This window comes from Chamaea fasciata, unplaced genomic scaffold, assembly GCF_029207755.1.
Source record: "Chamaea fasciata isolate MVZ Bird 193981 ecotype frontalis unplaced genomic scaffold, bChaFas1.0.hap1 SCAF_2, whole genome shotgun sequence".
In the NCBI taxonomy this organism is placed as follows: domain Eukaryota; kingdom Metazoa; phylum Chordata; class Aves; order Passeriformes; family Sylviidae; genus Chamaea; species Chamaea fasciata.
Window position 1 is genome coordinate 40,631,700 of NW_027094087.1, and position 13,318 is coordinate 40,645,017.

Genomic DNA, 13,318 nt, shown 5'->3' on the forward strand with positions numbered 1-13,318 from the left:
ATTATATCCAAAGTTTGAAACCTATATTTCAAATAATCTCAATATTGCAGTACAGCACACAAAAACCTTCCTTCAGTTTTTAGCAGTTCCGAGTCTCATCGGGGTGGACACTAAGTTTTAAAAGTCATTTTATCTTACTCTCTTTTGCTGTCTGTGGACGTTATTTGTTGCTCAATGTCTCCATATCTTCCATCCAGACAGGGCTTTTCAACATTAAGGTATAGCTTCTCTGTCAAACATTATTAGTAGATAGAGTGGGTACTTTGGTCATGGTGACATGGCCCATGCTGACAATGTCACTGCCTGTTGGACTCAAAGGGCAAGAGTGATTTGCAGTGTGTGTGGCTCAAAAACGAGCAGAGACCTGAATGCAGAGAAAATTTATTTGCTTGCTCACTGTCTTCCAAATCTTAATGTATTACATAAATTACTTGTGCTGGGACCAGTTCCTTGGAGGAATGCTGCACAAAGGAATGTTTTTGGTTCGTGAAGCTATAGCCTCATCAAGGAAGGCAGAATACCACTGACTCTGTTTGGATTTTTAAAACCAGTAAATCATCCACAAATCATCCACAGATTCTTCATGCATATCAGCAAGATTGGCGAAATCCTCACTAGCATTTTCTAACCAATGAAAGATGTCAAGCTTGTATGAATATTTTTTCATGCTTTTGTCTACCATGTGTTTTTCAGTGTCCTTGTCCTGAAACAACTTACAGAAACTGTTTCACATAGTTCTAAAGGAAGCCCTTTAGTTTCCAATCTCGTTTGGCTGCTTTCCTGTGACAAAAAAATGAATTCCTAAAGAGCTGTAATATCCTACAAGAAAGCCTTTCAATTCTCTTTTATCCGGACGTTTTTTCTTTTCTCACCTTTTACCTATATTTTGAAATTTATGGATGAAGAGGGAGTAAAATAATTTCTTTTGAAGATAAGGTTCATAAGACTTTTCTACGAATGTATTTTGTATCACCCAAAGCATGCTTATTTCTTTATTTTACATGCTATACAGAAATGTACCATATTAACAGCCTTTCAGTACTTAAAGGGGTCCACAAGAAAGCTGGCGCTGGACTTTTTACAAGAGTATGTAGTAATAGGACAAGGGGGAATGACTTCAAACTGAAAGGGAGTAGATTTAGATTAGATATTAGGATGAAATTCTTTCCTGTGAGGCTGGTGAGGCACTGGAATAGATTGCCCAGAGAAATGGTGGATGCCCTGGAAGTGTTCAAGGCCAGGCTGAGCAACTTGATCTGGTAGAAGGTGCCCCTGCTCATGGCAGTGGGGTGGAACAAGATGATCTTTGGGGTCCCAATGCAAACCATTCCATGATTCTATGGTACAAATTATATAGCATTGTTCTATGGGCAACATACAATACAATAGCTCAAGTCTAAAAACAGACTGCGCCCTCAAGGAAGTGTGTATTGCATCTTTTAGTAGTTGTCATATAGATGTCACTGATCTGGGCTCTTCTCTCTTACTGTATGTTGTGATTTCCTCTTGCACCCAGTGCTTCACTGGTTAAAAAGATGCATGAAAGATGCTGGTCTAAAGATGCATGAAAGTACATAGTTAACCCTATTTAATTTATTATACACATACATGTATCTTTGGGTTCATGTATAAATACCTTGCCTATAGTAGGTCAACATTCTAGACATTTAAGTTGTATATTAAAACAAATAATAGGTGCAGTGTATGTAATCATAATACCAAAAACCGTGTAAGACAAATAATTAAGGCTCATTCCATTCCTCTCTTTTTGTATGTTTTTTCTCAAGACTACACTCTAAATAAAGACTACAGTTTGTCTGGCTGGAAATCCAGAAACACTCTTCTCAATATGGGATGCCTTATGCCTTACCTGCATGTTGTTAGGGTTTTTTCTTCATTTAAAAACCAGTTTTATGGTGTCTACTGAACAGAACTCTTGACAGCCAGATGAACTCTAAAGTGGATAATGAAGCACTCCATCATATGTAGTCACTTTATTTCCATAATAATTCTAATTCTAATTATAGGAATAAAAGAATTATCTCCATTGCCTCCGAACATGAAGCGTCTGTATAAAGAGACACTGGAAATTGAGCCCATCTTGATAATAATTTCTCCTGGTGCTGATCCTTCTCAAGAACTACAGGAACTTGCCAGTGTTGAAAGAAATGCTGAGTGCTACCATCAGGTCAGTCTTAGATAAGTATAGTGATTAAAAACCACGATGTGTAAAATTTTGCTGTAGTAATATCTGTTCTACTTCATTTTCCAAGGAAGTTAGTAAGTAAAATTATAGTTTAGTGTCTGTGGTGTTTTGTTGTTCCCACCTGTCTCGACACTAACTTCTCATTCCATTGGCAAAATGGGTTGGAGAAGAGACACACATGTCATGCCCACAGAAGCAGAATCCAAGCAAGAGACATTCCTCCAGTGTGGAGAAGGAAAAAATGAAATGATGGATGGAAGAGAACAAGAGAGGCTGAGAATTGTTATACATGCTGCAGCATTATCTTTTTTAGCATGGAGTAATTGAAATAAACAAAACCCAGGAAAAACTAGACTTCATCATTTCCTCTGCTTATAGGATTTGCGCATTTCTTTCTTCAACAGAAAACATAAACTGGGTGTTCAGTGTTTATGAATACTTAGATATTTTGTGAAATTCTGTAAAATATTTTGAGAAATTTTACATCTTTGAAGGTTCCCAAGAATCCACTGGACAAAGCCCTCCTGATTTGATCTTTCGTACTTGGCTCTGCTTTGAGCAGGAGATTGCACTACGTATCTTCCAGGGTCCATTCCAATTCAAATTATTATATGAATCAAGTGGATTCCTAATATTCTCAATACACAATACCAATATGCTTTTTAACTTTCTGTAAAATACTATATTCTTCTGTCATTTGACATATTAAGGGGACGGAAGTTGTTATCTAGCTGATCACTGGTTAGCATAGAAATGGAAAATGTCAAGTTTAATGTTGCTTTTCAGTAGTCCTTGAAATTGTTCCTTTCCTGGAACATAAACTGATAAAATATATTTTCCCCATCAAACTGTAAAAATTTAGATCCTACTGCCATCTTATCTAGCTGTGAACACTGCGGAACACGTATTTCTTACTCTGCCACATGGATTTTCATGTTTATCTCTAAATGTTGGACTTTTAAAATGTAACAAAGTAGGATATTCAGTTAAGGATCAGGACTCAAAGCTAAATCATCTCAAAGTTGTTACACTAATGAGAATATTTTTTGTTATTTTTTCCTACACTTTTTCATGTAATTTGAATAGAACAGAAAAGAATTTTCTTCTCTGTTGATTTATTTCTCACATGGGTTAAAGAAGAAAATGCTAAATTTGTGCTGTCTGCTGCTATATTGCTGCTGCCTTTCAGTTTTCTTCTTTTGGCTATTTTCAATTATTTTAAGATATTATGCTCACTTCTACTTAGTCAGAGAATCATAGTACCGAGACAAGACTTTTCGCATTGGCTAAGACCTCTTTATTTTCAACTTGTTTGGTTCAGGGTTTTTTGTTTTGTGTATCTTACAAATAGATTGTAATGTAGAACTAATATGGTACTATAAAAAGAAAGGAGTATATGTCATACTATTCTTATATCCCTGCTGAAAAGAGAGCAGCCTTAGTTTTTCACTCGTCTTAATATAAAATTGAGTATTTATCTTCAAATGAAATTCTCCTAACTTCCAGTCAAAAGAAACTTAGTTCTCATTTATCTCTTATTTTTGCAGTTCTGCAGTAATGCAGTTTAGTTATTGATATTTAAATTACTTTTTGACTTCCCAGGGAATACATCCCCAAATGATGTATGGTTTTTTCCATTAGAAGACTAGGTCATATTGTTTGTACAGAAACTGCTAGATAAGTTGCAAAGAAGAGCTTTTTCCCTTAATCTTTTCCCTGCTTTAGTAACCTATCACTTTAGAGAAAATTCTGGTTATCTTTAGCACTCTTTTTTTTAACATATGTATTCTAACCTGAAAACACAATTTTGTATTTAACTGTTAAATGAGGTGTGAGGGATTCTTGATACAACTGTCTCTGCCATTTCAGATTGCCATGGGCCAGGGCCAAGCTGACCTGGCTATTCAAACTTTAAGAGAATGTGCCCAGAATGGAGAATGGCTGTGTTTGAAGAACCTGCATCTTGTTACATCTTGGCTTCCTGTACTGGAGAAGGTGAGTGTAAATTGAGAAGATGATACAGGAAACCAGACAAAAATAGTATGCAACATTTCTGAAGCATTTCAGGCATTTCCATGGTGATGTTTAAAATTGAAGTTCAAAAATATACTTTTGTAGTTTTCTCAGTCGTGAATAAGGTTAACTGCTTAAGATCTAAGCAGCTCCTTTCTTTGTGTGAGTGCTTTAATTTTCATACAATGTAGAGTATTTCTACCACAATGAGTGAATAAATGCTCCAGTTAGGACTTCTGGTATTTTATGGGATACTGCCCATGTTTTTGCATGAACTATGACTCTATGTGTGTTTGAATTTAATTTTCCCCCCCTTAGTTCTAGGACTTTCTTTTTGGTAGTTCTTTTTTTTTTTTTGAAGTGCAGACTCAGACTGAATCACAAGGAGGTTTTTGCTAATTTGAAATGAAAATGTCTCCTATTTTACAGAAACACAAACTTATGGCATATAAAATCCCTAACTTGGTAACTAAGATTGATTTTATATGATATACTTTTCATGTACATCACCATGAAATCCTCAAAACAAGTAAGGTCAGAAGAGAATAATGTAATTCCTTCAACAGTTACTACAGTCCTAATTTTCCAGTTTTCAATGTTTTTTGTGAAGCGTAGTCCATGGACGTGAGCTTGGAGTCTGTCATCTATCTAGCAGTAAGCATGTGGCATGTATCTTCAGCATTCCTATAATCCATTCTGAAAAAATGGAAAGGCAAAGCAAGATAGCACTGACATGTGTCATGTAGTCTGAACGAGACAGTCAACAGTAATGAAATGTTTGTAAGCTCCTTGCTGAATACAAAATTTCAGATCTTTTAAGTATTAAAATATGGATATGTGTCAGGAGGGTCTTACTCTTTCCACACGAACATAATACTGAGTGTGCTATAATTCTTACTGAGCTTAATATAGACTAAGATTTGCTGATGTTTGACTCTGCACATCCCCTTGCCTGTTTTGCATACCATTAGCAAGTGTGAGGCTATGTAATTCTTACATTTGAACATCCTCTTAAGAGACTGCTGCATATTCATAATTCAGTTCCATCCAGGTACAGGAATTCAGTTCTCACAGTCTTTGAATATGGACCCAAGTGTACCACAGTGAGGCAGAAATTATTATACCTATACTGGTGTTGAAAGTCATTGGGATCTGTTGTTGATATACCACCTACATTGCAAGCCTTCATAATTTTTGATGTAGCCTTCCAGTGTTATTGTACTTAAAAGAAGTAAAGCACTGCTCTATATTTTTATGTCCTTAATTTAGTATCTAAGAGAAAGGTGCAAATATTTTGACGCAGCTAGGATGAACTTCAAATTTGAGCCCAGCAATTATATAGAATGTGCAGAGGCAACGTATCTTGAACTATAACCTTATGAGTATAAGCAACTGTTGATTTTTTAGATAAGCCTAACTTTCTAATCCAGAATATTTTAATTTTGTAAATACTGTTCTATGTATAAAAACTCCCAATCACCTCAAAGCCTATTTCAATATATAACATCTCTTTAACAGGAACTGAATGCATTACATCCTCAACCAAACTTTCGTCTTTGGCTTACTACTGAAGTTCATCCAAAATTTACTCCGATTTTGCTTCAATCGAGTCTGAAAATAACTTACGAAGTAAGATCTGTTTAGAAATCTTTTTTTAGATTCTTACATTGAATGAACCTTGATGTATAGCAAACTATATGTTTAGATAGAATAACTGGTTTTACCTTATATTTCAATTACATGTAATACAAAAAATACGAGTTTACCTTGAAAGATGATTTTTTTTCCTACATGCTTTTTCCAATTTAAAGTATGAACTGAAAATAAGTTTACCTAGGAGAAGCAGTTGTTCTATTTTGTGCTCCAAATTCTTTTGTGCATTTAATCAGTTTTTCTTAAAAACAAAAATCAACACAGGTGTTGTTACATGGAGGGAAAACAAGGTATTTCTTCTTGATGAATATCCTTATCTGAAGATCACAGAATCCCACTTTCTCTTCCTTATTTTCCTTTTTGGCCCTGTAGCTTTATATTCATTGGATTCTTTCAACAAAAAATGGTTCTCCTCCCATATAGCAGAACGTACTATTAAAAGCCTTTACTCTAAATTGAGACCTTTGCATTTGAAATGGCTCAGCTTAAGGAATAACCCATGTTCCTCCAATTGATTGGAAGGTAGTCTAATCATGAATGCACTTAAGCAGTAATGTCCAATATGGAAATCATTAGTAGGAGTGCTCCTAAGTCTCCCATTCATGATGGGGTGTGGAGATTTTCCCTGCCGCTAATCCAGGAAACTTTGACCTTTTAGAGTCCAATGTTGCTGACTTTCAATAAGATGAAATAGTTACATTTTTACATCGACTGCAGGTATTATAAAGGTTTTGCAGTACCTTCTTGCTCATATTAAGGTCTTCAGCGGTACAGAAAATGCAGGACTGTGTGACTCATTCCACTATCTTTAGAATAATTGGAACTTTGCACAAGTGCAATATTCTAAGTAATTTTGTGTCCTTCCCAATTGCAGTAAATATTTTGTTACCATGAAAGAACAGTGATGGGCAATGACTTGTCAAATGATATTTGATTATTATATGGTTGTAGTATGTTCCAATGTATATAGAATGTTACCAATGAAGATACAGATATTAAAAAAAAAAAAAAAAAAGAAGTCAATTTACTGCAGTATTTTCCAATTATTTGTCAGAAGCAGCAATGGTAGTCTTATGGAAACACTAACAGCCATTTTTCAAAAGAAAGAAAAAACAACAAACATTTTTAGAAACACAAAATTGTAATTTAAATACCTTTAAAATTTGTTTGCCTCCAGACTTGCAAATAGTTTGGGAATGGCTGAGTATCCAGTTGTTTTTTCTTTTAAGCACTATAATTTCGGTTACTGCCTGCACCTTAAATGCAGTTATTTCTAGTGGTTGTGAACATTACCTACCACTAAGTCTGAGAACTGGGATTTTATCATACATATATACCAAATTTATGGGCTAGCTAAGAGTGTGGGGATGGCATAAGGCAATTTGACATCCATCACATCACAGGAGGAAGTGGTAGCTGAGGTTGTAAAATCAGAAGAAAAGTTATTTTGGTTGAAAAAAATTGAATTTACTTTATCCTGATGTTTTTGATCATCTTTTGATGCTTTCACTAAGTTCTTTTAGTTTGGTACAGTCCTATAAGTTGGTCCTGGTTACCTGGTTGTCATTTCCTTCAGTATGTTGTAGTTACTTTCACTGTAGAGTCATTCTGTTGTTAGGCCATTTATTACAAACATTTTTTTTTCTTTTTAAATTTTATTCTATTGAGTACTGTTGGTCATTTCACTGAGTTACAAATTCCAGGTTATAATCTAAGAAAATAGCACATAAAATACCAGGTTTTCTGTCTAGAACAGTGTTTTTCCTTCCACTACAGGCACCTCCAGGACTCAAAAAAAATCTCTTGCGAACTTACGAATCTTGGACACCCGAGCAAATCAACAAAAAGGGAAATTTGTCTAGAGCACATTCTCTCTTTTGTTTAGCGTGGTTTCATGCTGTATGCCAGGAAAGAAGAAATTATATCCCTCAGGTAATATTTTATTTACTGTCTTTTAAAAAGATTTGCCCCATTTATTAGTTTTTATTCTTGGAAGTATTTTTCATAATGTATCTGTTGGGTCACATTCAGAAAGGAGAAAAACTTGGGTATTTCTGGTGTCTGCCTTTATTGTCTCTGAATTCATTGCAAAATAAGATCCTGACACCTAAGTTCCTATCCCTCTGAATATTGCTTCTGCCTGCATGGGGTTATTTTGTGATTCATGTACTAAGTGATACTCCACAGAAGTGTGGAAAAGATTCTGTGAATCCTGTTTACTTGGGACAGGCAAAAATATTATAGAAACACAATTGAATGGAAGACATGAGAAATGAGATACTGGAGGGAAAGAGGAGATGACATTGTCTACACTTTCTTCCCACAAACTCCTTCAAGGAGAAGGAATAACGGGGGAAATTATTAATTTCTTATGAGGATTATAATGATTTTCAGAAATATGTTTTTTCCTTAGCTAAATTTTTGATTAAAGTAAACATTTTTTTCTGGCTGCAAGATGCTTAAATTAAACAGACCAAAACACCCCCCACCAAACAGCAAACTCCTTTATGTCTTTTTTTATCCTCTTTAGACTAGTTAGGAAATTACTGTGTCATCTGAAGGATTTGATCTGGCACGGTCTGGAATGTTTGCAAGTTTTTTGCTAGTTTTGACTTTGATTTTTTTTTAAGGTTGTTTGCTTTTTGCAGTAATAAGCTTTTGAATATGGTGTTCAAGAAGTACAATAGGTGAAAATATTTGAAGTATTAAACTGACACATAAATTCTCCTTTGTTCTTGTTCAAATTCATGTTCATTTGGCCAGTTATTCAAGTAACAGAAGATAGGATTGGTGCTCTCTTTAATTCCACTGCATAAATGTGCAGACAATTCAATTTTGAATTGTTTTGGGTTCACGTACATATCTGTGCAAAAACTCCTACATGGATACGGTTAGGTGCATCTTTCCAGAATATGACCTTCATGGTGCTTTGGCTGATAGTTTCTTGTGACCTGTGGAGCAGCTGCAGTCTTGATCTCAGGCTGTATTCATCTCACTGGACATGTGCATGGTGCTGAAATATTTGCATTTCTCATCATGAATCATATGCTCTGTTGCTATAATGTCATCCATATGCAAAGTGCACCATAAAAAGATAGAGCAACAGGACATAGCTTTGAGATCTGGATTTCCAAAATGATTTGTCATATATCAGCATTTATTTATACTTATTCATTTACACTGAAAGCTTTTTGTGAGAATTGCATACACAGAATGCATTCCTGCTACATAAAGAATAATGCCCCAGGAACAAAAAGGAGGTAAAAACTGCAAATGATTAAAATATACATATGGTGGTCAGCATTTTTTTGGTAATAGTAGCAGTAATTGGTATTTTTTTAGGTCAGATGAGAAGTGACATGAATTAAGGAGTAAGGTTATGAGAGTATATTAAAGACTGTGTTTGAAGAATCAGTTCTATTTATGTAAATACTGCCAGTATACTGAAGTACAAAAAGGCCCTCAGAAATAATAAATAGTAATTCAATGCATGATCTAGTCGCAGATGTCAGCAAGTTTTAGTTGAAGTAAATATTGATAGGAAATAAAATAACCTTAAGTTTATATTTTTCATACACAATGGATTCTGGTTTTTGTAAGTATATAGAATTAAATGCACTGTTACAACTGAATTTTTATACTACCTCCATTGAATGTTTCAAAAATGCACTTTAGAGGACACAGGTTCTTTTTTTTTTTCCATTTAGTATTATACAGCATTCCGTAACCACATGACACTGGTATTTTACTTCATGATCATCATTGTGTGACTAATTAAATTCTTTGGATTTCTTTTCATGATAGGGTTGGACCAAGTTTTATGAATTTTCTTTGTCTGATCTACGTGCTGGTTTTGACATTATTGATAGACTCTTTGAGGGTAAGTCACTTCTTCTGGTAAGTCCCATTAGTAGGGATGTTGCATGAGGAGCTTTGTATTTCTATAACACTCATATAAAAGTGGAGATTCTGTAGAGCTCACCATCAGTACGCAAAACTAGAAAACCAGGGTGAATCATAAATCCATTTTTGACTGATTGAATAAACCAATAATTCTTGGTGCCCAGGGAGTATGCTGCTCAGCTTCTTGAGTCCAGAGGAAGAAATAGGAAATACAGGGCTGCCTGTAGGATGAAATCTTGTATCTCCGTTCCTTTCCAGTGTGAGTTCCCCTAAATATTGAATAAATGAATTGAATGTGAATTGAATATGAAAGAATTCTTCGTATTGAAACTCAGTATTACATAGACCCCACTTCATTGTTCTGTTAATCAGTGTAGGAATTTGTAATACTAGTTAATGTGGTAAAGGTAATTTTTTTAAACTCCTTACATTTTGTACAATTTCAAAGTAAAGTTAGGAACTGAAATGTAGAGATAATTTACAATTGTTGACTTAAATGGGATTTGTGCATGGTTAGTACTTCTGAAATTAGACCTTAGTTGTGCAGACTTAAACCACACAGTGAGGTAAAGCGATTAAATCATTAACTGTCAATGATAATCATTAATTATTACTGTGAAAATATCTTTTCTTATGAAGGAATGATTGAAGCATTAGGAAACAGTTACCATCAGTAAACCCCCACTTAAAGTAAATGCCACTTCCCTCTTTCAGCAGACTTTAGGGAGTACCTTTCTGATCAAGCTTTCACCTGCACGTGAAAGCTAGTAAGATACAGTAGGTCATTGTCCTGTGTAGTTATTTTGGGCAACTATGATAGAATGGAGGAGAAAGAAGTTATTTTGAACTTGTGGGATTAAGTTTAAATATTTGTGCTATGTTGTGTGATTCGTAATGATTTGCAAAGTGTTTATCCTGGACCTCTTTGTGTTTGAAAGATGACATTTCCAGGAATCTTACCTATTCGGAGCATGATCTGCTGTTGGTTTAATCACTTAGTTTATATTATGAGATCAGATGGTACTGTGGTAGAAAATAGTGAATAAAATTTTCTTTATGATAAAGCACAAAATTAAAGTTTTAATAGCATAATTTCTGAGATGCATATAGCTAATTAGTTCAAAAAGCACTTCAAGTCTAAAGCAAAATTTCTAATAATTCATTTGCAACACATTAAGTGTTTGGTTTTTTTCAACGACAAATATTTACAAACACTTTCAAGTTTCTGCAGCTGTTACTATTTGGTCATATAGAAGAACAATTAGAAATTAATTATTTGATGTGTTCATCTCTTTTTATTACCCTGAAGAGCTTCAGTGACGAGAAGAAATGCTCATAATGCAGTGCTATTCAGTGATACAAAACTAATACTAATTAATTAATTCATAGGTTCGAAGGATTTTCAGTGGGAATTTGTTCATGGTTTGTTTGAAAATGCCATTTATGGAGGTCGTGTAGATAATTACTTTGATATGAGGGTTCTTCGGTCCTACTTGGAGCAGCTTTTCAATTCACGAATCATTGGCAGTTTAAATGCCAGAGGCAAGAAGATGAGTAGTTTCCCATGTTCAATCTCTTTACCGAATTCCTGCAGTATTTTGGTAGGTATACATCTTCTGTCACCTCATAAATAATTTATTTTCAAGCATTATTCTTGAAATATTTCCAAAAAGAAAACCAAAATTACAATCCAAAGGATATCTGTATTTCTTCACAAAATTGTTTATTTTGTGTGGAGCATTAACTCTGTCAGTTCTCTGTTCTTTTTTATGATATCTGATTGGACTGTGGTGCAGAGCAGCCTAGCTATTAAGAGTTGTAAAAAAAATGGGTTAATTTATGAAAAAGATATAATTATGTTTTTATATAATTAGTATATTAAAATAGCAGTAGTGTTTTTAAGGCTGCTAAATATTCCTAAAACTTCTGGATGAAACAGGAAAATCTGATTATACCTTCTTGTTTCCAAAATGTATCAACATTCTTGCAATCTGTTGATAGGCCATGGAGGGTGTATGACATTTTATTTGGTGAGCAGTATGGATTCTGATTCTCCTTCAGTATTTCTTCAGTGTGAAAGACAGGGAATTTAACAGTCTAAACAACCGATCTCTTCCCGTCCTTTCAAAAGATAACTGTTGTTGTTACTGTGACTAGGATTCACTTGCATTCTAATGGAGGACTCCATACTAGACCTCTGATATGAATGGATATAAATAGTATTATCTCAGTTAAAGTAAATTGCTGTGATTTGACATTCTTTACCCGGATTCTGACTGCTCAGGTTTGGTTTGGGGGGGGTTTTTTGTTACTTTACTATGACCATTATTTTTTATTTTCTATAGATATGCTGAGTTAATATCCTAAAAACAGAAGGGATAAACAAGCCAGGCTGGTTTCTGTTCTTGTAGATAATACGGTCAAGTAGATGAATCTTTTTTTTCCAGCCTACAGGGCAGTTATTATCTCTCAATATCTTATACAATTATGTGTGTAAGAATTTATAGTTTTGTGTCTTTAAGCAGTATTTCCTCAGTGTTTGGTGTAGAGTTCTGCTACTGTTGTTGCTCTGAAGTCAGATTCCATGCTAAGTGAGCTGTGCATATCCAGCACATACTCCTGCAAGCAAAGATACGGCACATATGCAACAAGGTGCAGCCAGACTTTCGGACAGTAAATATTTTTGCCTTTAAATCACAATAGAGGAGATCTCCAACACCATTTGTCTACCTTAGTCTGCAAGGCCTCTGTCTGTTTTGTGCAAGCGAGCATCACTAGTGATTATTACACTGTAACCACTATCCATGCTGTTCTGTGTCTCCAATGATTATGCAAACCTATTTTTATCTTAACTTCTTTTTCTATTCACTTTCTTTGAGTGAATATTTTCATAGATTTAAATAGAAGTGAGTGTTCTTAATTTTATAAATATGTATTTTACTCTTTTTAGAATTCCAAATGTCACAGTATTTTCTTTTCTGTATTGTCATTAATCTTGCCTTTAAGTTTCCAACAAAATGTTTTACCTACCTTTGAGGAACAGTCTTGGAATATTTTCGTTTTATTTGATAGCATCACTGTAATCAGAATTGCTTTTTGCTCTTTTAGAGTGGAAATGTTATATAAAAGAAGATAGGTTCTGATAAACAAAATGAAGAAATCTGTAAATAAGATTACCATAATATGTTATGTCTTATATACTTATTTTAATCTTTGTGTTGTGCTGTGCACTTAATGAAATTCTTTTCAGCATATGCTGTTAATTTTCATGAGTGGAATAAAAAGTTGCCTCTGTTCTGTCTGTTCTTTTCTTTTAATGCAGGATTATCGTAATATTATTGAAAGCCTTCCAGAAGATGATAAACCTGACTTTTTTGGCCTGCCAGCTAATATTGCTCGTTCATCACAGCGTATCATCAGTTCCCAGGTAAAGTAAGCATTTCTCATTGACCTCTGAATCTGTTCTGCAGCCATTATAAGCTGAAGAACCCAACCACCTGTTCATAAATGCAGTTTCCATGAGTAAGTCAGAGAAAATTGATG

At 34.5% G+C, this 13,318-nt stretch overlaps 1 protein-coding gene across 1 annotated transcript in view; it reads left to right on the forward strand.

The window, feature by feature from the left end:
- The window catches only part of DYNC2H1 (dynein cytoplasmic 2 heavy chain 1), a 145,060-nt gene that overhangs the window by 78,500 nt on the left and 53,242 nt on the right, over nt 1–13,318 (forward strand). The window contains exons 76-82 of the mRNA XM_066175749.1: nt 2,028–2,188; nt 4,076–4,201; nt 5,738–5,848; nt 7,649–7,804; nt 9,677–9,752; nt 11,165–11,376; nt 13,098–13,202. Of these exons, the coding sequence (XP_066031846.1) occupies nt 2,028–2,188; nt 4,076–4,201; nt 5,738–5,848; nt 7,649–7,804; nt 9,677–9,752; nt 11,165–11,376; nt 13,098–13,202 (947 nt within the window). The remainder of the gene's footprint in view (nt 1–2,027; nt 2,189–4,075; nt 4,202–5,737; nt 5,849–7,648; nt 7,805–9,676; nt 9,753–11,164; nt 11,377–13,097; nt 13,203–13,318) is intronic.